The sequence below is a fragment of the Schistocerca gregaria genome, chromosome 1 (assembly GCF_023897955.1).
Source record: "Schistocerca gregaria isolate iqSchGreg1 chromosome 1, iqSchGreg1.2, whole genome shotgun sequence".
In the NCBI taxonomy this organism is placed as follows: Eukaryota; Metazoa; Arthropoda; class Insecta; order Orthoptera; family Acrididae; genus Schistocerca; species Schistocerca gregaria.
This window is the reverse complement of record NC_064920.1, coordinates 261,556,710-261,581,554: the sequence shown is the minus strand read 5'-3', so window position 1 is coordinate 261,581,554 and position 24,845 is coordinate 261,556,710. Positions and strand designations below refer to the sequence as shown.

Sequence of the window (24,845 nt, the reverse complement as noted above, 5' to 3'; positions counted from 1 at the left end):
TAAAGCCGCTTAATAATGTAGACAATTTTAGATCTATGCCATTTGTGTTTGCTAACGTTATTGAAAAGGTTGTGTCTTTAAGGATAATTGATCGTTTTATATCACATAATTTGCTACCAAATGTACAGTTCGGCTTTAGAAATCGTTAACAACTGCAAATGCTATATTCTTTTTTCTCTGTGAGGTACTGGATGGGTAAAACAAAAGGTTTCGAACGCTAGGCATTTTTTTTTATTTAACTAAGGCTTGTAATTGTGTTGAGCACAAAATATTGCTCCAGAAGTTGGACCATTTTAGAATACGGGGAGCAGCTCACAAATGGTTCACCTCTTACTTTAACAGCAGACAGCAAAACGTCATTAGTCACAGTGTTGAGAATGGGGGACTGAGTGGGGTACGGTCAAATGGGGCGTGCACCAGAAATCAATGCTGAGGCCACTCCTGTTCCTTATATAAATGATATACCTTCTAGTATTACAGGTAACTCTAAAATATTTCTGTTGGCTGATGCCATTAGCTTTGTAGTAGAGGATGTTGTGTGCAACATTTGTTCGGTTTCAAATAGTGCAGTTCATGACATGCGTTCATGGCTTGCAGGAAATACGCTAACGCTAAATCACAGTAACACTCAGTTTTTACAGTTTCTAACACACGATTCAACAAAACCTGGGTTTTAATTTCACAGAATGGGCGTGTGATTAATGAAACTGAACAGTTCAAATTCCTAGATCTTTAGATAGATGGTAAACTGTCGTGGAAACCCACGTTCAGGATCTTGTTCAAAGAGTTAATGCTGCCATTTTTGCTATTCGAACGATATCTGAAGTGAGTGATCGTTCGACACGAAAATTAGTCTACTTTACTTGTTTTCATTAGCTTGGGGGTCGTATGGTATTATATTTTGGAGTAACTCTTCCCATTCTAAAACGATATTTCTGTCTCAGAAATGAGCTGTTCGAGCAATAAGTGGTGTAAGGTCACGAACCTCTTGTAGACCCCTGCTCACGAGTCTGTTCCATGTCGTTGTTCCTGGGTAACGCTTAAAAGTAGGATACAGTACATTTTGTACAAAAATAGTTTTATTTGGCGTAATGAGAAAATTGGTGGACATTTTGTATCGATTTAATGCGTCCTCAGATCATTCTAAATAAGAGTTCTTCCCAAATTTTACTTTTTTCTCGATTTCAGTGCCATTTGTCAATGGTTTAAAAAATGTCTCTGACTTTTTTAAGGAGAATTCGAATCTGTAATTAAAATGTGGGTTTCTATTTAAGATTTAAAAGTTTCCCCATGCCCCACCCAAGGTGGTGGGGGCTGGAGGTCACGTGCAGTATCATTTGATGTCCCCCTTTGAGCTTAAGAACTTGTCTTACCAACTGTTTTTATCCGATGTATAGTTTCCGAGATAATCGCATCCGAAACTTCAAATAAACCACCCTGTATATATTCATTACTGTCATTTCATGTTAACAATATTTGCTTATTCCGAAGAATAAGCAGCTTTTACTCAGTTAATACTCGGCAGAAATCAAACCAACACTTGGATCGGATTTCCTTACATCTTGTGAAGAAAGGTGTGCAGTATACTGCTTCATCCATTTTCAATAATCTGCCACTAGCACTAAAAATCTTAGCAGTAATCTACGTGCTTTCGAATCGAAACTGAAGAGTTTCCTCACGGGTCACTCCTTTTGTTTTGTCAAGGAGTTCCTTGAAAAATTAAGCTGATTCTTGTCGTATTATTGATTGCGTTTACTTAAACTTACTGCTTGACTTTTTTCGGGTTCATAAACGTTTTATTTTTATCCGTTATTTCTTGTATGTTTTAGTTTCATGTACTTGCACGTTGCATGACCTTGGAGATTTGCTCCTCGATTTGGTCCTACGGAACTTGTCATGCAAATTAAAAAGAAAAGAGCTGACGCATTATTCTGGCGCATAATGCGCAGGCAGAAACCCTTTGTCACAGTGGTGTGGGTGGAAGACCGGGACTAGAGTCATGATCGGCGCTAGTTTGAGGCCGCCTGACCCGTGTGGTACAAAGCACCGTGCCTGAGCCGCCTTGCCGAAACCATCGCTTCGCCGCCTGGCGGATCGCTTACTCGACACTCAAGTTCAAATGGCTGCAATGGCTCTGAGCACTATGAGAGTTAACATCTGACGTCATCAGTCCCTTAGAACTCAGAACTACTTAAACCTAACTAACCTAATGACATCACACAACCCTGCAGGCAGGCAGGATTCGAACCTGTGACCGTGGCGGTGGCGCGGTTCCAGACTGCTGCGCCTAGAGCCGCTAGGCCACCCCGGCCGGCGACACCCAAGTCTGTCGCCTCTGCTTTGTTAAAGTCTGCGATCGTCAGCCAAGCCATGTAGTTGTTATTTGGATTAAGTATCCGCGGACAGGTTGTCCCCCGCTCTAACCAACAGCTGAGCTTACAGGTTACACAGTGTTGGCTGTATATACATTTATTTTTACTTCCAGCCAGTAACAGTATACACATTTGTATTTTGTTATGATCTGAAGAGTGCATGTGCCAGCACTAACAGTTACAGAATAGCTTTCTGTGGGATAAAGTCTTAAATTTCAAGCAGCGGCAATCAAGCCTACGTTGAAGGAATTAAAATCTTGTACACTTATAGGATTGAATCGCTGATAACAGTGGTCAGCAACTGATGTATTATCTCGAATGTATTTTTGGTTATAGGGTGGTTGGCTCTGAGCACTATGGGACTTAAAATCTCAGGTCATCAGTCCCCTAGAACTTAGAACTACTTAAACCTAACTAACCTAAGGACATCACACACATCCATGCCCGAGGCAGGATTCGAACCTGAGACCGTAGCGGTCTCGCGGTTCCAGACTGAAGCGCCTAGAACCGTTCGGCTACCAGCGTCCGGCTAATAGGATCGAAATGAACAACTGGAAATGTGATGTCATGTAAGGATTTCGGGATATTTAACTTGTTGTATCAGTTAATTTTGCTGTTATCTGTTCTTATGGTCCAACTTCACCCAAAAAGGCATATAGAGCGCTCGCTGTTTACGCACTTTATGAAAAGCATAATATCATGTATCCCAATGTCTCTTCAACAAATAAATCCGTGTCTCATGGTGAAGGCTTACCTGTTTTTGTTGCTACCTTGAAATCATGCCTATTAGAGTTAGCTGACGGAAGTGAATCAGACGCTCTACCAAAGGAGTAATCCGAAGCTGACACGTAAAACTCTTTGCCTCCCTCAATACTCTCGACAGAAGTAAATAATTTAGAATGCGACACGAAATTATCAAAATAACTAGTCGAAAATCCGTGTTCTCGATTACTGCAATAAAACCCTTTAACTCAAGGAACAAAATTTTTATGGGTAACAAGTCGGAAAAATGGTTTTTCTTCATACTTTGAAAATCAAAGCGGCATGCGTAATGCATAGATGTGTACCGTTTGATGTAAGATTTGTTTGTTCAATATAACTCTTAATGCTGGTGACTGTTTACTGTTGCCTCTGGAAATAGCTTAAAAGGCTGTTATTGCATAATGGCTTAAGCTTACCGCGATACCGTTGGCTCATTCACTGGATAAGAAGGAAATATGAATTCATGGTCCACTGAAGCCATAAGATATAGATGAATGGTTGATCTGCTGCCACTTAAAAGTTTCAGCATTACTTATAGGCTTATTGCACGTCTTAGCTAAATATCATTATTTCCGGTTTTTGTGGAAGAACCGAGGCACTGTTCCTCCAGTTTTGCGATAATACAGAATGCGCTACCCTTCTTTGTGCTTTTTCGATGTCATCCGTCAGTCCTACCTCATGCGGATCCCACATCGCACAGCAGTACTCCAGAACAGGGAGGACAGGTGTGGTGCAAGCAGTCTCTTTAGTAGACCTGTTGCACCTTCTATGTGTTATGTGATCGTTCCAATTTTGGTTATCCGTAATTGTAATCCCTAAGTATTTAGCTAAATTTACAGCCTTCAGATTCGTGTGACATATCGCGTAATCGAAAGTTAGGGGATTTCTTTTAGTAATCATGTGAATAACTTCACACTTTTCTTTATTCAGGGTCAATTGCCACATTTCGCACCATATAGATATCTTATCTAAATCATTTTGCAAGTCGTTTTGATAATCTGAGGACTTTATAACACGGTTAACGACAGCATCATCTGCAAACAATCTAAGACGGCTACTGAGATTATCTCCTACGTCGTTAATATAAATAAGGAACAATAGAGGGCCTGTAACACTTTCTTTGGGAACGCCGGATATCACTTCTGTTTTACTCGATGACTTTCCGTCTATTACTACGATCTGTGACCTTTCTGACAGGAAATCACGAATCCAGTCTCACAACTGAGGCGATATTCCATCGGCTCGCAGTTTGGTTAGAAGACGCGATGTCGAAAGCCTCCTGGAAATCTAAAAATATGGAATCAATTTGACATCCCCTGCCGACGGCACTCATTACTTCTTGAGTGCAAGGAACTAGTTGCATTTCACAAGAACAATATTTTCTGAATCTGTGTTGACTAAGTATCAATAAATCGTTTCCTTCTAGGTACTTTATAATGTTCGAAAACAGTATATGTTCTAAAACCCTACTGCAAATCGACGTTAGTGATATGGGCCTGTAATTCAACTGATTACTCCTATTTCCCTTCTGGGTATACGTGTGACTTGAGCAATTTTCCAGTCTTTAGGTATGGGTCTTTCTGTGAGCGAGTGGTTGTATATAATTGCTAAATATTGAACTATTGTATCAGAATATGAATAGGAAATGTTACAGGCCCTCTATTGTTCCTGATCTATATTAACGACATAGGAGACAATCTGAGTAGCCGTCTTAGATTGTTTGCAGATGATGCTGTCGTTAACCATCTTGTAAAGTCATCAGATTATCAAAACGACTTGCAAGTATCCTTTTGACAAGCAGGAATATCAATACATCGTTATATCTAGTATCTTATAGCGCATGGTAAGTGGTAACCCTTGTTCAGTACTCACATGAATGCTGCCATGAGTGTTGCGCCCGGGTACGTGGTAACGCCTGCATTGCGTGAACGCCAGGAGGCCCCGGTAGTCCAGGTTGGAAGAAAGCCAGAGGAATTGATGCTGCAACACAACACATGTTCCACTGTAACAAGTGCTGATATCTTACAGCCTACTCATGAGATCTTATTACAACGTGGGCAATAAGACCTATCACTAGTTCTGTTGAAGAACAGATGAAAAAGTCTTGAATCTCTAGTTTACGTTTCAGAAGATCATGGAATGTGCCCATAAGATTGTAAGCATTTATTAACGACTTGTGAAATTGGCTTCTTTAATTTGAACGATGGCGTAACTGTGTTACTTTGTGTGTACTAAATCTAAATTATCTAGCGACTTTTCAGTAGTTTATAGCGATCAGAATCGCACGATGCTTGATTCCAGCGACGTCCTGACTGCCAAATTCCCTGGGTATTTTACGTACTTGTCTTATAAGTCATCGAGCATCAGCTCCAATGTAACGAACAAGCTCATAGTTTTCAAAGGTCTACGTAGCCTACGTATAAGTATCTGACGCCATTTATTACGTACTGAGAACGTGTGCGAAAGATATGTCTTTTGCAACACGTCAGTCAGAGTTGGTGCATTACGTCTTGAAAATTAAACGCTTGTGAAATACGAGCGTGGCTCAATGGTGATATGCAGTCCGACATATTACTTCTTTCAAATCAAACAGAGCGTCTACTTTCTTCAGTTTTTACTGCTTTTATAGTATTTGATGACTTTTTATTCCAATAACCAAAAAGTATTTAAACTAATCGAGAAGCTGAGTCGTCGTACAACAAAAGAACGGAGAGGAAATTAATATCACGTTGTAACTGTACTGTGCTTTACGCTAGTTTAAAAATTTCGGAAATGGTACTGCAGTTATTCAATGTGTGTAATGAGTGTGATGTGTGCTAATACCAATGGATATTAATGCAGACGACCCAAACGTGCAACGTATTTCAATTTTCTGTTCATTTTTCGATTAGAACCAATAATCTGTTATAAGAGTGATTCAAATGTATGTACCATAGTATAAATTTTGCGTTAGTGGCGATAGCGAAGACGGCAAAGAGAGAAAAGTCCCACCATCGCCACACCGCAGAAAGGATTATTCACGTGCAGTGCGTAGTAACACAAGGCTGGTTACCCTGATTGATCCATATTTTTAACGATACACTTACTACTGCACACTACACGCATCATCTTGATTAAACGGTACTACTGACGAAACGGCGTACATCCACACTTCGGACGAAACGTCAATCAAGTCGCGGATGGGGTTATTCCAAGTGTTCGATTGGTAGAGAGGGTGCGCTGGAATGGCTGCACAGTTCGACAGACCTGTTGCCACTGTACTTCATCCTTCAGCGGCCCTCAAGGCTAGAGTGCACACCAACAAACGAAGAACATTAATTGATCTTCAGAAGAGTATTACCTGAGCCTGTTCGGGAATACCAACACTGACTTTACAATCAGTGTTCAATAGTGTCCATGGCCGCGTTCAGATGTGTCGCCTGCAGGATGGTAGTCAGTTTGAGCACCCTCTGCATTAGAAATACGTGCAAACATCTGGCTAAGTATGGCGGTTTCATTGTTCTGTTAAGTTTCAGGTCGTCATTGACCGATGATGTAATACTTTATTTGTTCGATTAAAGCACTTTCGTAATATACGTTCGTCTTCAACATGTTCACTAATTACAGTTCGGTATTATAGGCCAAGACTATTGAGTCACCATTGCAAATTATGTTCTGTGGGATATTGCTTTTGAATGACCTTGTATAAAAATGTATATTTGAATGTATGTATGGATATGTATGTGTGTATATTCCGGGATATCCTGGAGAAATGTCTGCCGAACTTGGTGTACAAGCTACATAGTACCAGCAGATAGATTAGATTAGATTAGATTAGATTAGTTTTCGTTCCATAGATCCGTGTTGAGGAGATCCTCGTGGATGTGGAACATGTCACCTTTTCTTATTTTTTATTTTTTTTAAGCTGAAATAACAATACTAATAGTATAAATATATACAACACATCATTTGTTTCTATTAAAAAAATTCGTCAATGGAGTAGAAGGAGTTGGCCACTAGCAAGTCTTTTAGGCCCCTTTTAAACTGATCTCTATTTGTAACTAAATTTTTTATGTTGGCTAGCAAATTATTGAAGATGAGTGTTCCTGAGTAGTGGCCCCTTTTTTTAACTAAAGTAAGTGCTTTTAAGTCCTTGTGCAGATCATTTTTGTTCCTGGTATTGTATCTATGAACTGAGCTGTTTGTTGGAAAAAGAGATATATTATTTAGGACAAATTTCATTAAGGAGTAAATATACTGTGAGGCAGTAGTTAGTATACCCAGTTCTTTGAAGAGGTTTCTACAAGACGACCGTGAGTTTACTCCACAAATAATACGTATTACACTTTTTTGGACTCTGAAAACTTTTGACTTGAAGAGTTACCCCAAAATATTATACCATATGACATTATGGAATGAAAGTAGGCAAAGTATGCAAGCTTTTTCACTTTTATGTCGCCTATGTCTGCTAACACTCGAATTGCAAATACAGATTTGTTAAGGAGTTTCTGCAGTTCTGTGGTGTGCTCCTCCCAACTGAATTTATTATCAAGTTGTAATCCCAGGAATTTAAGACTGTCAACCTCTTCTATCTGCTCTTCTTCGTACTTTATGCATATGCTGGGTAGAAAGCTCTTACAGGTTCTGAATTGCATATAGTGAGTCTTTTCGAAGTTTAATGTCAGTGAGTTGGCTTTAAATCATTTATTAATATCCATGAAAATATCATTAGCAGACAACTAACATGAAGATAAGAGGTCTATAGTGCTCTCATTTATGGAGACGAGAAACGAATCTCATGTAAGTATGGTTTTGGAATGCCTGCAGTAATTGCAGCGACATTTGGTGCGAGTAGAATTCACACCGTCGTAAAAAATACTATGTGACTCGGACACCTCTAGCACTTCTGGCGATAAGGTAGTATTAGTAGACCATAGGGGGCGACGTATAATGTCTAGGATGAGTGTAGAAATTTCTACCAAACGTAGAGCACATATAGAGTAGTATCCAGGAAAGATGTAGTGTGTCCGGGAGGGGGGGGGGTGCAAGACAGCGCTGTGACACCTGTTTATGGGGTCGCGGACGACTTGCTACTTGGGAGATTGAGTGAGAGTTTAAATGCATAAACAGTGTGTAGTAAGAGAGTATTTGGGGCGTGAAAACTGACGAAAAGATATCCTTCAGTCCTCTAGAAACACAATTTTAATCTTTACGTTAGCACTGCGATTCAGGTGCTCGTAATATGTCAAAAAACGGGTAAAATTATGAAAACTGCACCTAGCATAAATCTGCAAAACTCAACAGGAATTATTAACTAAAAATTGTACATATGCTAGTGTGAGCTAAGCACAAACTCCAGACCATACCACGTGTTGTTTCAGATGGAATAATAAGTGGAAACAAACAAAACGAAAAGAAAATTAATTTACGGAAGTCGATTGGAGTGGCTATATGGATCGACATAAATGGTGCAACTTTTATAAGTGGAAACACTGATACGCATGTATTTCTCCCGTGCTCGTGATCCTCATCACTGCCATGTCAACACGTATGTAAGCTAATCATTTACGTCGCTAATACAGACAGATCCAGTTTAAGAATACCCAGAATTTTGTCCTAGCGCTACACACGGATGTCAATAATTTCCATTCAATATTGGTAAAAAAGTTCGCTTAAAGCTTTGGAAAGATAAGCGCCAAGGGAACTTCTCTTATTGGCGACAAGTGTCACACCTCAGATGTAGCTATTTTTATTATAGGCAAAGATAGGAATAGACACTCTTTTTTCTAAGATCTGCACTTGATTTCATCATATTCCCGAGTCCATGTTTCCATAAATTACGCTACGGTGTAAGCTCTAAATTTCTTCTGTTTTTGCTTTCTGATACCATATGTTTAAACTTCGTTGGAAAAACATGAACATTAATTGTGTGTGCTCATTCTGCACGCCAGTTTGAAAGTTGCCTGTAACGTGTGCCAGCTTTTGGTTCCTGATATTTTATGCATATAACTCGCAAGCACTTTTGGTAAGACAATCTGTTACCACTAATCGATGACTGTGGCGAAGACAGTCTTTGCCCACTCGAGATTGTGAGTCTAAAAGACGCTCTTTGGAAAGCTGAATGTCTCGCCCAATAGGAAGTCAGCTGTTGTGTGCCTCGGACGAAGTGTTCCGTATTTTGATGTGTTTTGTCTGGTGCTTAGCTGTGGCTGATCCGACGTATGTAGACAGAGAGGTTGGGTGGTTGTTCCAGCTTGGATTTATATATGTAAACTTAAGAATGCCATTTGCCTCCTGCATTTTTTCGCTCCGAGTTACGAGTTATAAGGTAACACACTGCAAACCGTAGCTAGGCCTGATATTTTACTACAGACTAAACACGTGTGTACTATTCCACATGTTTTGTACTGTGAGGTAAGCGGTCTCGATCCATGTGGGTCACAGTTGGTGTATATTGTGCATTTGGCTCGTAGGCGAACTAAATGAGTCCCTTTGTCGTTTATCTATGGATTGTTTATCTTCGTCGGTTTCATGAACATGTCGTGAGTGTAGTCTTTGTTAGGCAGTGGCACAAAATCCCGTGTGATTCACGTGACTCTGTGCTCTTCCATGAACTATGATCTACGTTTTGAGTTGAAATTTACACACCATCGCCTTCAATTTATTTACGCCCTCCTGTCTTTATTAAATTGATGCGATACATTTCATGATTCTATTTGAGTAAGCCTTGTGCTCATGGACTTTATAAATAAAACGATATTAGGAATTCTACCCTGGTCATTAGCCTTCAGCATACTTTTTACTCTGAGAGTTGCTTGCACAGTCAGCAGTCATAAATTCAGCTCAAAATTGCTAATAATGTTTTCCTATCAATCTTTCAGGCTGCAGAAAGAAAGTTTTTTCGATACCTACGAAGCAGCTAACAATTTCGCACAAGCATTCCATAGTTCATTCTGTTATTCAGGAGCTTCAGTCTGCATGGAAAAACATTTTATCTAAAATTGTGAGACACGTATGCACATTGCACTTGATTCATCTATGAGACAGAGCGTTTATAAATTTCGTAGGTCAAGTGGTAATTTCATTGATAGGAATCCGGATACTTAGGCGCATTTAAAATTCATTTAAGCACACTGGTTACTCATTTGGCAAAGTTATGAGGCCCTGTATTGACTAAACGTTAGAACAAAATTTTCTTGAGTCAATATTCACAGTTTATAAATGGGTATTTCTAAGCAGAAGAATTTTTTGTATACATTCTTACATGAATTCAGAATTTAAAAACAACCAGTGTACTTACATTTTGTCGACCAATCTGCTAGGATCTTTTCACATGCCATTTCTGATTAACTGCTGTATCCTGTTCATGTAAGCCAAACCTTACTAGTTTTCTATTACAATTATTTTAAAATAAGCACAATAGTTTGGAGACCAAAATTATCCTTATGTGCACGTCAACATTCCTCCAAATGGGGACATATTCAACGGACTGAATTGCAGCAGTTTCCACACTATCGAATTTACCTATCAATATGTCTGAAAATTATATACCCATTCAGTTACATAGATCAGCCTTGCGATACTTAGGCTTTGCTATACTATTTCTCGATATTTTCCAACTCATAAAGCGCCTCTTAGTAGAACGATAATTATAAGAAGTACTGTTTGTTACTCATTTATGAAAAGTAACTGAGCCACCATTTTGATGTATTACAATTTGTATTCGTAGCTGCAACAAGTATTCAAATCACCTGTTTTACTAATAGATAAGTGTTTTAAAAACAATCTTAGCGCTACGTGTAAACAAATAGCATTCAACTCATTTGATAGTTCCGGTTTAATGTTGTCAACATGCGAAATACATATGCTATGCTCGCTACATCGATGTTCGCACTCTATGATTAATACCCTATGTATTAAAACAGTATCACCATTGCTTCACTATGGTTTTTGTGAAACAGGCGGTGGACAGTGTGAGAAATTTACAGGGTGGTCCAAAAGTTCGGAAACACCCGGATAAAATCCAAATGGAGTAGCAAACAAGGAAACAGAGTCCCTACACACGAGGAACGGGAAGGAGGAAACTTTATAGGCTATGCCACCAACATGGCGGCCATCGTGAATGCCGCCATCTTGGATTCAACTCCAAAATTTCAAATGGGAATGTGGTCATGTGACATATCAAACAGATAGAGAATTTCACCAGAAAAACAATGCCGTTGTTATTTTAAACATAGCTTTATTCATTCAAGAGTTATAGCCAATTACTTGCGGCAGCAGTGGGACGCTCGGCAGCGTGAGTATTGCGTACTGAGAAGTCATAAAATGGAGTCCGAAACAGTGCAAAGTGACTATCCCATGACTGATATGTTACATGTGTTTAACTGTTAGGTATCATTTACTCATTCTAACGTTTTAATCATTGTTTCCTTATTTACAGATTACAAAATGTCCTTAACACATGAAATCATCTGATATCAGGAGAAAGAAGCACACGGGTCATCGCTGAGGATTTCAACAGTCGTCACCCAATCAAACAGCCCATCACTCACAGCGCATTTGCCAAGCTTTTGGCCAAATTCGGAGCAACGGGCTCTGTCGCAGGTAAACCTATGGCTGAAAGACCAAAATCCGCCACCGATGAAGTAACAACAGTGAACGTGTTGGCATCATTTAGCAAGAGTCCGCAACGGAGTACTCGTCGCCTGTCACAAGAATTTGTGGTTAGCCGTACCTCCATACTGCGAATTTTATCGCAGCACAAGTGGCACCCGTACAAAATTCAGCTGTGCCAACACCTGAACGAGGGTGACCTAGACCGTCGGTTACAATTCGCAGAATGGATGACACAGTAGCTGCAGATAAACACACGTTTCCTCTATCACGTGCTGTTCAGTGATGAAGCCAATTTCTTTATCAAAGGTGAAGTGAACAAGCAGAATCACAGACGTGGTCCGACAGAATTCGCACTGGATTGATGCTTTTAAAACGGTCGATTCACAAAAAGTGATGGTCTTTTGTGGTGTGTGGGGTACCAAAGTCGTTGGTCCTTTTTTTTAATTGATGGTACGTTAACGGCCAACGGTTATCTGAGGTTATTGGATGAAGAGGTGTTTCCCTCGTTATTAACGGAGGACAGGACATTTCCGGAATTCTTCCAGCATGATGGAGTCCCAACACATTATGGGCACAATGTGCGAGCATACCTGGATGTGCAGTTCCCTCAAAAGTGGACGGGTCGTATGGGTGCTGTGTAGTGGCCACCACGTTCACCAGATTTGACTCCTTTGGATTTTTATCTTTGGGGTCATGTCAAAGCACTGGTTTATTCTGTGAAAATACGGGATTTGCATCATCTAAAGCAGCGCATTATTGATGCGTATGGTCAAATTTAGCCAGATGTGTTGGTCAAAGTTCATCAGGACTGGGTTCGGAGGATAGCATCAACAATCCAACACAGTGGACAACATATCGGGCCATTCCTATGACTGTTGGTGGTCTCTCGGGACTGTGGAATGTCTCTTCGGCACATAACACACATGCTGCCGAGTGTCCCACCACTGCCACATGTAACTGGCTGTAACCTGAGAATGAATAAAGCTTTGTTTCAAATAACAACGGCATTGTTTTCCTGGTGAAATTCTCTATCTGTTTGATATGTCACATGACCACAATCCTATTTGAAATTTTGGAGTTGAATCCAAGATGGCGGCTTTCAAGATGGCCGCCATGTTGGTGGCATAGCCTATAAACTTTCCCCCTTCCTGTTCCTCATGTGTAGGGACCTAGATTCCTTGTTTGCTATTCCATTTGAATTTTATGAGGATGTTTCCGGACTTTTAGACCGCCCTGTACATATGCGCTTCATGTAAGAATTGTAGATAACGCTGAACTTTTAACGCTAATTAAATAAGTCATAGAATGAAGTAATGATCTAGTGGTGATGGTATTTGGATATAGGAGTAAAGGAGAATTATATTTTATTTGGAAACAGTCGAATCGGCTTTATGTCACTTATCTGGATGATCATTACCTGCAGCACCTGGTGCGCCAGGCGCGTCGGGTTCGTCGAGGTTGACTGCTGATGTTGCGTTCGGCTTGACTACCACCAGTGACGTAACAGATGTCACGAACGAGTACTGTAAGAAAGAAAAGAAGAATTTAGACGTTTACCAATTTACCAAGATAGTAGATCAGACGTCTAGCTGGAAGAATGAGAAGCAGGGTATGATATAAAGAAGATAATTATACTTGCCTTTTCATTTGTAGGAAATTGAATGTTGTGGCTTACATTTGTAGGCAGTCATCTTTATCCATCTGTAGAGCCGTGTCGCGCGTATGATTGTGATACGAGCTTGGAAGGTGCTTTTGTATTGGTGTTGCTAAGGGTCAATATGTAAATGAAAAGAAGGGACATAACTCGCTTCCCTATAATTATCTAATATCGCTACGGACTACTGCCATCTTCAAGTCACCTCTCCGCAGTTAAATCGTTATAAGGAATGTCACCTGCCCACAATTCCAGAGACATTGACTGAAATAATACCGACGCTTAATACGGCAATCAGAAGACTTAGGTGCCTTCTCCGCTCCGTCTGGTGATTGAAAATTTTCGACATGGATGTCTTTAACAATCAAGGTGCGAACCGGCGAGTTCCTCATCAGGCGCCACCGTACTGTCGACCTTTAGCGACATTAGCTACGAAGATCTGTGCGCACTTACTAACAGATTTCAAAACATCGTACTGAGAAAAACCAATAATTTTTTCTACTAGCTTAAAATTTTCGACTGTATTTTCGGACGATAAGCCAGTGCTTGGCACAATTTGAGACACCATAACTCACACTGATTCCATATAGCAACACGGTCCAGAGTAACTGACGTCTCCCTGATATAGAATCTTAGAGAATACTCTGAGCTCAAAGTTATGAACCATCTCGAATGGAATGATCTTATACATGACAAGCAGCATGAATTCCGAAAACATCGATCAAGCCTAACCCAACTCGTGTTTTTCTCACATAACATCCTGATAACAAAACTGTCAAGTAGATTCATTTTTTCTTTGTTTCCAAAAGCCGTTTGACTCAGTACCACTCCTAAGCTTATTAATGAAACTACGATCATATGGGCCATCAAACGAAATTTGGGAAAGAACTGAGGATTTCTTGGTAAGGAAGAAGCAGCGTGTTATCTTGGATGTAGAGTTAACTTAAGGCGAACGTTGCACAATCACTGTTCGTGTTGTATGTTCATGGCCTGGCACACAAGATTAGAAGTAACCTCAGACTTTTTACAGGTGATACATTTGTCAATCATGAAGCATAACGTAACAAAAGTTGCACAAGCACACCGTCGGACATTGCCGGGATTTCAAATTGGTACAAATACTGACAGCTTGGTTTTTATGTTCAGGAATAGAAAAATGTGCATGCCACAAAACGAAAATACATAGTATCCTATAAATAAACGTCGGGTGACTGGGGCCTCCCCTCGGGTAGACCATTCAACGGGTGCAAGTCTTTCGATTTGACGCCACTTCGGCCACTTGGTTTGTCGATGGGGATGATTAGGACAACACAGCAGCCAGTTAGTGAGCGGAGAAAATCTCCGACCCAGCCGGGAATCGAACCCGGGCTTTTAGAATTGATATTCTGTAGCGCTGACCACTCAGATACCAGAGTATGGCATATAGCATCCTATAGCTACATCACCAATGACTCACTGCTGGAATCAGTGAACTCATACAACTGAGTGAGTGTAATAATTTGTGTGAATTTGAAGTGCAGTGAAGACGTAGATGGAGTTGTAAATACATCGGGTGACAGACAGCGGTTCACTGATACTATAAAAATGCAACCAGTCTACAAAGGAGATTTGTTACAGAAGACTGGTGCGTCCCAGCCATTAAAATATTGCTCACATGGGTGGGATCTACACTACATAGGACTGATATACTGAATATAATCAACGTTGCTTATAATTAACCATAACCAACTACGAACTCACCTCAAAACAGATCGTGCCCGCCGCCTCCAATGTTCAAGAAACAGTTCATAAAAAAATTAAAAAAAATTGAGGATAAATAATTTCGATATGACCTTGCAAAAAATGGTTCAAATGGCTCTGATCACTATGGGACTTAACATCTGAGGTCCTCAGTCAGTCCCCTAGAATTAGCACTACTTATACCTAACTAACCTAAGGACATCACACACATCCATGCCCGAGGCAGGATTCGAACCTGCGACCGTAGCAGTCACACGGTTCCGGACTGAAGCGCCTAGAACCGCTCGGCCCCCGCGGCCGGCATGACCTGGCAAGGACTGAGAAATAGTATTATAAGCGTACAATTCATCAATCGCAAATACTTAAGCACAAGTAAGGTAAATTCATTAAATAACAGCCAGTGAAACGAACCGACAAAAAGAAGCCACATAAGCGTCGAAATTGCAAGTGTACTCGTTAGCAAAAGAAACACAAGCATGTAGTATAATTAGCAGAGGTGTAGATATTCTCGTTCCAGCCTCTTTGTCTCTATCTCCACTGAAAAATGGTTAAAACAGCACAGCCTGTCGCAACGGAGATGGAAGAGGGCATGTGTACTGAGGAGCAATGGTTAAAGCGTGCCAACTCCGGCTTCCGCAAGCACGCTGCTCCTGACGCCAGTTTGAGCCATTAGACCAACGTGAATACAGAATAGCCAGGCATATGTCTGCGGAGATAGTTTTTCTGGAGCTAACTGATCATAAAGGATGAAGCAGCAATATTACAAACCTAAACTTGAAGGAGACAGCGGAGATTAATGAACTGTGGAATATGTAGGCTATAAGTCACGACAGAGTCCAAGTCAGAGAGAGAAAAATTTTTCGTGTGTTTATGAGGCAGCTTCAAATAAATCAGAAGCTTTCTAGAAATGCGAACTATCTAAGAAGTTACTTAATACTCTTTCAGAAACCTCGAGTATGTTACATGTTTGTAAATTTCGCCAAGAGTTTACTAATTCCACAAAATTTTTTAAAGAGGACAAAGTGTGTGCAAATATGTTCTAAGGAGCGGAGACCGTTTTGCAATGTATAGGCTTCAAAACGTAGGGCAAACGTTGGACGAAACAGGGAAAAAAACGTGGCTGAGTGGATATTAAAACCACATTCTGGTGGTATGCAACGTAGTGCGAGGAAAGATTGGTATATACTTTTCAGAATAATTAATATGAAAAATGAACTTCACGTTTACTACAATCCAATTGAGGCGTTTAGAATGAATTATTTTGGGCACTCAGAATGAATTCGGAGAACTCACAATACGCATCCCGGAAAAGTAATTAAAATTTGTATAGCTATGGTTATATTTGGCTGAAACAGACTAAGGATACAGAAACTAGACTTTTAAACCTTTAATTTAGTTGTCGTTACACTATAATAGTCTTCCTAGAGATCGTTCCGCTTGCTACAGAAAGCATTTTGTAGGTGATCTGATGATGATTGGAAATGAGAATAGCCAATACATGTCGGCAGAGGGCGTAGTTGCAGAGAAAGCCGTTCATATCCAGTAATCCCCAAATACGACGGAAAGGAAAAAAAGGACCAATAAAATCCACCGTTTCCTGGCCTACAATGAAACAAAATAATTATGTATTTCACTGAACCTCGGTATGTGATACTCGTGTAATAAGACTTTTCATCAACTTCCGAACCCAACGAACAATGCTACAATGAAAACTTACAGAGATACCAGCTGCGCACCACAGAGGGAAGACGGGTAGGCAAGCAGGATTGCTTTAGCGTGCTTGGATAAAAAGAGCAGAAAAAAGAACAATTGAGGTAAAAATTCTAACCTGAAAATGATAAATTTATTCTCAACATCTGACCCATCTACCTCGGCTTGGATAGGTGCAAATCAGCCTGCCCGTTCCGCTGATGATGTGGGGCAGCTTGCCCCCCCCCCCCCCCCCCCACCCACCCCCACCCGAAATCCCCCTCCTCACCGTGGCACGTTAAAAGCGGAATTTGTTCATCTGTGATAATTATCTGTTCTGAATTCAAACCAAAATTTTAGACAAAGCGTCTAACGAACTACAATGACTGATTACGAAAAAGCTGGTCTTCAAGCCGTCCAACTCGCCTTTTATTACTGAATGATGACCGAATTTAGTTAAATAATTTTCAGAATATACTATGAGGAAACATCGTTGACAAAGCTGATAACTTAATACGTTATACTAGGTGAAACTAGACAAAATGAACCATAGCTGGAACTGGCTTGATCATTTAAGTACAGCCACGTCCCAGTTCAGTGCACTGCTACGTCACTACTTCATACTGGAGTCACGGAAAGTGATGGCAGGAAATGCCCCAACGACAGTCACGAAGGCTTGCCGTTGACGTCAGTAGGTCTGCCGACGATGACAAGAACAGCTTACAGAAAGGTGACAGAAAGTGCGAACAGAGTTTTAAATATGAGCAAGTCGATGGTTTGAAAATTACTGAATGAGGGACACGACATGTCATCCCCAAAGACAAAGTAGAGAAATACACATCATAAATATCCCAATGACGACACGTATGAAGGTGTTATTAGGCAGCAGTTTCTGAAGCATTATAAAGAATGAACATAAATAGCAGCTTTGCGATAATATCACAGCTTCTTTTCACGTGGACCTAGACTTCAAGGCCATCAATAAGACTTTAGTACTCTGTAGGATTTGTTTTTAAATTGTACTAGATGACAAGAAGTATCATGTGTTAGCGATACAACATGTTTTTCAAAGTAAGTTTACTACACTAGATTTCACATAAAGTGTAGCTTAAGAAATATAGCGGCCAGATCATAAGGAACCTGGCTTGATACTCATAGCACTGAGAATAAATGTTATCACAGTGATAAGCACAAAAAGAATACTTTACACGTTAATGTACTGCAATAAATCAACAATTTAACATTGACTGGTTCTATTGTTTTACAGTATTCATTTTGTACTTATCACTGTGATGAAATTTATTCACAGTGCTACGTACAAGATGAACACTGTAAAACAATAGAACCAGTCAATGTTAAATTGTTGATTTGTTGGAGTACATTAGCGTGTAAAAATGTAGGTTATGACAGCTTTCAAGTTATAAGAATAATGAAGTTTGTACCATTACTTCCTCCCCTGCGTATTTTGCACGTGTAAACACACGGATGTTTTATAAAGTCAAAATGTATAGTAGGGCACACATATTTATCCCGCTGCAGTAACAGTCGGTAAAGAGAACAGAGAAGACTTACACTTTTATTAATTTCTTTAAGGAATGAGATATGATTTTTCGCTTTCCTCTCGTATTTTTCATTTCAGCCGAAAGCGATTGCTGCCGAGCAAAGTTCATCCCGTGTAAATTAAAGACGAGTCTCGGAGATACTGATTATGTAAATGTTCGCTGCGAGTCTGTGACAGCAGGAGGTTCGATTTTGTCCAACTCCGTAATCAGATGACATTATTATTTTATTGTCACGGAAACAAAACGAAAGAATTGATTCTTATTCAGTTACAGTCACATGTGGAATCAGGTTTCAGTTGCTGAACTATTGTACTTGAGATTATAGTACGCTGACCGGGAGATTCTTTTTTGCCTGGTGGGATTGAGGGCACCTGATGTGATAGATTAAGTATGTGATCGGAGCAGAGACCAAAGGGGAATTGTTATAATGACGATACGACCCGAAAATGAGGGAGATACTCTCGCAAAGGACAGATCGTTATGGCACTGCGCATGTCAACCACCATCCGTTGGGGTGCTACTGTCGTGAGTATCTGAGGAAAGCGGGTGAAAATGGTAAAACCCTGAGGAGGCAATAAGGTCTTGACGTCCAGGCCTCGTCGCACAAGCTGGAAGTCGGAGGCGTGCCTACACTGTAAAGAAGGATAGGCGGCGACGTGTGGCAGACGCGACGACAAGAAACAATACTGTTGCAGACACGAGCGATTCTGAGATCACCGTTCAGCTCTCATTCTTGGACAAGGAGCACAGCCGCCTACTTGTTGCCATATTGACCTGCGATTACAGTCGGCACGGGAGCATCGAGATTGGACTGTGAATAGATGGGAAAGTGTTGCCTGCCCGGATAAACCACTTTTCTTGTTACTCAGTGTTTATGGTTGGGTTCGATACCCCATCATCCAGGCGAACGTTTGTTGGAAACGTACGCAGCACGGTCGCGCGCTGGTAAGGCCGTATTATGCTACGGGGAACATTCTACGGGTACTCTGTTATAGTACCACTCTTGAAGTCTTTACGTTATATAATGATAACTTTTGCTGAGCGACACCAGGGCAGTAGCGACATTTGTTCAAATTTTCCACTGCAGATTTTTAAGAACTAACGTACAGAAAATGTGTTTTTGTTTTCTTGACTGTTAGATTGCCGCAGGAGGTCGCAAGTAATTGTGCATACTCACTGACGGTGGTGGATTCATTTCCCATCGAGGGGAATCAGTTTGATAAATGCGTAGTGTCCGTTCTTTCGGACACGTCACCAAGAACGATCGTGTAACGCAGCAATTAACACCCCGTTCGGGTATTCACCTCTCTTTGTTGGATCACTGGATAGTGCCAGTCGAGTGAGTAAACATTGTATTGTTGATCGGTATGTTACCCTGAGAGCGATGTCCTTGGCCCTGGTGCGGACAGTCTCGTTGGGCGAAGCGGCGTCCTGGTCCAGCAACTGCCGCACCGTCAGGTAGGCCCACAGCCGCTCTGCTGACGTCACGTTGACCACGGCTGGCGCCGGTACGGCGTCTGCCGCGTTGCCGTCCCTGCTCCTCACGGCACACCACGGCTCTCTGGTCCCGGAGGACAGCCGGCCCGCCACCACCAGCTCCCCGCCGCCGAACAGCGTCGGGAACCTCGACGTGGTCAGGGAGTCCTCGTCCACCTGTTGAGAAATCCACTGTTTTTAGCAGTTTTAAATGCAGATCTTCACTATGTGATCAAAAATATCCGGACACCCCTAAAAACATACGTTTTTCATATTATGTGCATTGTGCTGCCACCTACTGCCAGGTACTCCATATCAGGGACCGCAGTAATCTTTAGGCATCGTAAGACAGCAGAGTGGAGCGCTCTGCGGATCTCACGGACATCGAGCATGGTTAGGTGATTGGTTGTCATTTACGTCATACGTCTGTACCCGAGATTTCGACACTCCTAAACACCCCTAGGTCCACTAGGTGGAAACGAGAAGGGACACGTACAGCACAAAAGCGTACTGGCCGACCTCGTCTGTTGACTGACAGAGACCGCCGAAATTTGAAGAGGGTCGTAATGTGTAATAGGCAGACATCTATCCAGACCACCACACAGGAATTCCAAACTGCATCAGGATACACTGCAAGTACTATGACAGTTAGGTGGATGCTGAGAAAACTTGCATTTCATGGTCGAGTGGCTGCTCATAAGCCACACTTCACGCCGGGAAATGCCAAACGCGCTTCGCTAGTTTGTAAGGAGCGTAAACATTGGGCGATTGAACATTGGAAAAAGTTTGTGCGGAGTGACGAATCGCGTTACACAGTGTGGCTATCAGATGGCAAGGTGTGGGTATGGCGAATGCCCGGTGAAAGTCATCTGCCAGCGGAGGCAGTGGTGTTATGGTGCGGTCGTGTTTTTCAAGGAGGCTTCTTGCACCCCTTGTGTTTTGCGTGGCGCTCTCACAGCACAGGCCTACTTTGATGTTTTCAAAAATATGGTTCAAATGTCTCTGAGCACTATGGGACTTAACTTCTGAGGTCATCAGTCCCCTAGAACTTAGAACTGCTCAAACCTAACTAACCTAACGACATCACACACATCCATACCGGGAGCAGGAATCGTAGCTGTCGCGCAGTTCCAGACTGTAGCGCCTAGAACCGCACGGCCACTCCGGCCGGCCTTTGATGTTTTAAGCACCTTTCTGCTTTCCAATGTTGAAAAGCAATTCGGAAATGGTGATTGCATCTTTCAGCACGATCGAGCACCTGTTCATAATGCACGGCAAGTGGCGGAGTGGTTACACGATTATAACATCCCTGTAATGGACTGGCCTGCACAGAGTTCTGACCTGAATCCTATAGAACACCGTTGGGATGATTTTGAACGCCGACTTCGTGCCAGGCCTCACCGACCGACATCAATACCTCTCCTCAGTGCAGCACTCCATGAAGAGCTGGCTTCCTCCAAGAAACCTTCCAGCGCCTGATTGAGCGTATGCCTGCAATAATGGAAGCTGTCATCAAGGCTAAGGGTGAGGCAACACCATATTGAATTCCAGTATTACCGATGGAGGGCGCCACGAACTTGTAAGTCATTTTCAGCCCGATGTCCGGATACTTTTGATTACATAGTGTACGTAATTCCCCGATATTTTCATCTATTGAAATGCCCTTTTAGTTGGCTCTTTTATTGACTCAGTAACTGTTTTCCTTTTTCAAGATCCATAATATTTATTTTACAACTATGTCTGAGATGTTAACTTAACCAGCTTCAGTATGTATCGATTTAGCTACTTTCGTTAACTCTGTGACCAACCACCTTATCGGAAACATAGTCACTGCTGAGCGATCGACCATCAGCTAGGATAGTATAGGTTCCCAGGTGATAGCTTATTCGAAAGGAAGTTGTATTCCATTTCCGGATGTGATTCTAGCTGCGTTACTGTCGTCAGAGAGCTGCTATGACGTACGTGCTATCGGAGGTTTATTTTCATAAAACTTGCTGTTCTGATGAAATCACTTCTGCGTGGCTGAGATCCATGGTTTTTAATAGTTTTTACAGCGTGAAAGATTACCAGTAAGCTCATTGTTGTTTATTTACTGTGTTGAATCATGTTCTACAGTTTGAGGTGAGTTAGGGTGTTGTTTTGTATTATACAGGAAGCGTATTTTCATACAGTATTGTAGGGTTAAATAGATAGTAAGTATTTGTAAACTGACAACTGAATCATTTTCAAGCTCATTTAATTCAATTTTGACTACTATTGTCCTATATGAAAATTGATTTGGAGTTCATGGTTTGTTTTTTAGCCTGTATCGGATTACGTTTGCGACTACAGGACATGAAATACGAATAGGACTCTTCCGATGAAATTGTAATTTGTGTTTGATATATGAAGAATAATACAACTGATTATTAACAATAAGAGTTACATAGTTTATTTCAAAGACATATCCCTCTCCGTACACATGCTTTACGAAAATGTCCTGAAAGAGAGGGCAACTGTTTTGTTGATGAGAGGCCAGACAAACTATTGGCTGAGGTAAAAGTCATTCCGATGATCTAGTTTGCATATCGTGTGGCATGCATGGGAGCAGATGCTAGAATTCAGCAAAAATCTGGGCATACTAGTTAATTAGTTGTTACTGAGTAAGATAAGTCGACGTCCACTATCTTTTTGTGGTCACTGCTGCTTACGTGTGTCGCTGAAATACTGTTATTTTATTTACAAGACATGCTGGAGTTCTATTGAATGGTTTTCCGAATAGTTAATTATTATATTCACTGTAAATTAAGGAGACATGCTTAGGTAAATAGCTTCTGTGCACTGCGTGTCTCTGTAAGCGAGATGCCAACAGTTGTTAGTGCTACTTGTTGCTTTCACGAAGTTAGTTGCTTATGTACTTGTGTTATTCTTGAGATATGGAGGCTCCTATAATTACGTTGCGGACATTTATATGAAAATGTTTGCTGTTTGACTAGGGCTATTTCCTCGAGTCAGATAGCATTAAAACTTTTTCGTAAGCATTATATTCGCCGTTGCTAACCACTGCCGGACGGTGGGGCCGAGCGGACCTAGGCGCTTCAGTCTGGAACCGCGCGACCGCTACGGTCGCAGGTTCGAATCCTGCCTCGGGCATGGATGTGTGTGATGTCCTTAGGTTAGTTAGGTTTAAGCAGTTCTAAGTTCTAGGGGACTGATGGCCTCAGATGTTAAGTCCCATAGTGCTCAGAGACATTTGAACCCTTTTAGCTAATCACTATCCGCGCGGCTTTGCAGCGCGGTTAGAGGCGCCGTGTCACTGACTGCGCGGCCCTCCCACCGGAGTTTCGAGTCCTCCCTAGGGGATGGGCGTGTGTGTTGCTCTTAGCATAAGTTACTTTAAGTTAGTTTAAGTAGTGTGTAAGTCTATGGACCGATGACCTCAGCTATTTGGTCCCTTAGAAATTCACACACAATGTTCATTGCTAATCACTAGGTATATCAGGACTTCCTCGCCACTTCCTATGAGAGTGGCTTAAGGTTTTTCAAGCAAAAAGTCTCCGTTTCATTAGTGGGCTGTGCCGTTTTGTTTTGGTTCATCTGGTTGCATCTACGGTTCTGCGTAGCAGGAATTTCGATATGCACACATGCAGTGCCAAAAACAAAATATATTACGTAATTACATTTTTTGGTATGGCAGTTGTAAAAGTATATTTCATTCCATTTTAGACCAAGTTACTTCGTTCGATAAATTTTTCAAACCTGAATGGCTGATACAGCGCTGTTGACTGTCCACCATCCAACAAAATTCACAAAACTGAGTCATTCACATTGCTAGACACAGAGATTGTACAGTCCACCTGACTCGAAACCAGGCCCTGTTTGCCCGTGTCATCCGGTGCATGCGTACCGGGGTGAGCGAAAGCTAACGTGCAGGTACTGAAGCCCCTAGGGCGTTGCTAAGTCATCATACTACACCCGGCCTAGTGGCAGCAACGTGGCTTGACCACATGGCTCACGCATACATAAAACGCTTGCAGTAAATCCAGCTTGAGAATAGCCTATACTGGCTACACCAGTCTGTGTGCAAGCTGACTGGCATTCGCCGGCGTCAGTAGCCCATTGGGCATTGTTTGAACTTCTTGCTCCAAAGCAACGAAACCTTAAACTACGTCATTTATAAGTTCGCCAACGTCGCAAGAGCCTATTGTCTATAAATGTTAAACACCATTTCCTCGTTTCTGTATCTTTTTACCTTGTTCTACTTTGTAACCTTACATCACATTTAACTAATTTCTCTTATTACTGGCAGGAATCGGAAAATATTTAGGTGGTGGGTGAATATCTCAGATATAAGTAAACAATAGAAATTTAAAAATCGTGACTGTCTATTTATTAGCAAACCCATTCCTTTATTTTGATGTTTTAAAACGGTTCAGTGAAATCAACTCTAAGAAATTTCGGCTCTCTCTCACAAACTTGTCGTTCCTTTACAATCCTGTGGTTAGTGCTCTTGGAACATTAGACATGAAAATTGCTAATGCTTATATCGGACATCGTCTCACATCTGTTTACAATGCCTTTCATGATTAAGGATTTTTTTATGTTGAGTCGAAACACCTTCAGGCATCCAAGTTTCCAGCTATTATTTTATTTTTCAGCAGTACGTTACGTTATTTTCAGGCTCCCTGACCGACAGGTAGGAAGACTCCCACCTCTGATCCAGTCAAAATGGGAGCCAACATTTAGTGACTAGAGTCCGCAGTCACTTCTTTCATCACTTTTCGGTTCAGTCAGCAATTTTGTCAACACGGGTCTAGCAAATTTTGTAATTCCGTTATCAGGTTTAATAGAGATTAAAAACTCTTGAAAACTGTTATTTGAATGAACTGTAATGATGAAAAATATTAAACATAACGAATTCAGTGTATCTTTGTAAATTACAAATTGTATAAAGCTTCTTAAACAATTGAAAACGAAATGTATATCTTATTGTTTATGGCATCTACTGAACATTGA

General features: G+C 41.2%; 1 protein-coding gene across 1 annotated transcript in view; it reads right to left on the bottom strand.

The window, feature by feature from the left end:
- The window catches only part of LOC126339739 (inter-alpha-trypsin inhibitor heavy chain H6-like), a 160,154-nt gene that overhangs the window by 42,520 nt on the left and 92,789 nt on the right, over nt 1-24,845 (bottom strand). The window contains exons 10-12 of the mRNA XM_050001658.1: nt 19,749-20,027; nt 13,147-13,252; nt 5,007-5,114 (exon numbers count right to left, since the gene is read on the bottom strand). Of these exons, the coding sequence (XP_049857615.1) occupies nt 5,007-5,114; nt 13,147-13,252; nt 19,749-20,027 (493 nt within the window). The remainder of the gene's footprint in view (nt 1-5,006; nt 5,115-13,146; nt 13,253-19,748; nt 20,028-24,845) is intronic.